Source organism: Meleagris gallopavo, chromosome 15 (assembly GCF_000146605.3).
Source record: "Meleagris gallopavo isolate NT-WF06-2002-E0010 breed Aviagen turkey brand Nicholas breeding stock chromosome 15, Turkey_5.1, whole genome shotgun sequence".
NCBI classification, from domain to species: Eukaryota; Metazoa; Chordata; class Aves; order Galliformes; family Phasianidae; genus Meleagris; species Meleagris gallopavo.
Genome location: NC_015025.2, coordinates 314,032 through 315,322, shown reverse-complemented (window position 1 = coordinate 315,322; position 1,291 = coordinate 314,032). Strand labels below are relative to the sequence as shown.

Here is a 1,291-nt window from a genome sequence, read left to right as displayed (position 1 = left end):
GCGGCAGCGGCCGCCTCGTTGTCGCCGAGCGGCTCGATCGGGAGGAGATGTGCGGACGCTCCCGCACCTGCACGCTCGCCTTCGAGCTGCTGCTCGCCGACCCGCTGCAGTTCTTTCCCATTGAGGTGTCCGTGGAGGACATCAATGACCACTCGCCGGTCTTCCAGGACGAACGGGTGACCTTCAAGATCCCTGAAACCAGCGACGTGGGCTTCCGTTTCCCTGTGGCAGCAGCTCAGGACCTGGACATAGGCAGCAATGACATCCAGGCTTACAGCATCGTTCCTGAGAACGAGTACTTCACAGTCTTCTATCAAACTCAAAATGCGAGTGAGATGCATGTCGATCTTGTTTTGGAGAAGCCTCTGGACAGAGAGGAGATGCCAGAGTTGGATTTCACTCTCGTTGCTGCTGATGGTGGCTCTCCACCCACGACTGGAACCACTCGAATTCACATCATAGTTCTGGATGTAAATGACAATGCTCCCATCTTCACACAGAAGGAGTATGTTGGGCATGTTTTGGAAGATGCTGCGGAGGGTTCAGTGGTTCTCAGAGTGTTGGCTAATGATGCTGATGATGGAATAAATGGTGACATTACATATGAATTTACACAATCAGGTGGACACACGTATTCGGATTTTACAGTTGACACTAAGAGTGGTGAAATTCAAGTCATGAAAAGTCTGGATTTTGAGACAACACAGAAATATGAATTCAGATTGAGGGCAGTGGATGGAGGAGGCCTTTCAACCATGTGCAAGGTAGTGGTGGAGGTGATGGATGTAAATGACAATGCACCAGAGATCGTGGTCAGTTCCTTCAGCAGCCCAATCCCTGAGAATGCAGCACCTGGCACTGTGGTCGCACTGTTTGCTGTTAGGGATCAGGACTCCGGTGTGAATGGGGAGATCAGCTGTGCCCTCGAAGAACAGCTGCCCTTCTCCCTCCGGCCAGCCTTTAAGAACTACTACGAGCTGGTGACCGTGAGCGCGTTGGACCGGGAAGAAAGAGCCCAGCACACGATGGTTGTCACGGCAGCAGATGCAGGGTCTCCTCGTCTGAGCAGCAGCCACACGTTCACCGTGAACATCTCCGACGTGAATGACAACGCGCCCGTCTTCAACCAGACGTCGTACACCATGTACGTGCACGAGAACAACGTCCCCGCGCTGCTCGTCGGGGCCGTGAAGGCAACGGACGCGGACGCGGGAGCCAACGGCAAGGTGAGCTATCCCTGGTGCCGGCCCATCCCCCAGACCGAAGAGCCGTGCTCGTGCGTGTCCGTGAA

At 54.6% G+C, this 1,291-nt stretch overlaps 1 protein-coding gene across 1 annotated transcript in view; it reads left to right on the top strand.

The window, feature by feature from the left end:
* LOC100550010 (protocadherin beta-8-like) overlaps positions 1-1,271 on the top strand; it is a gene marked incomplete at its 3' end in the record, with an annotated part of 7,300 nt that extends 6,029 nt beyond the window's left edge. Inside the window, exon 5 of the mRNA XM_031555644.1 lies at positions 8-1,271. Coding sequence (XP_031411504.1) covers positions 8-1,271 — 1,264 coding nt within the window. The remainder of the gene's footprint in view (positions 1-7) is intronic.
* Positions 1,272-1,291: the final 20 nt, after the last annotated feature.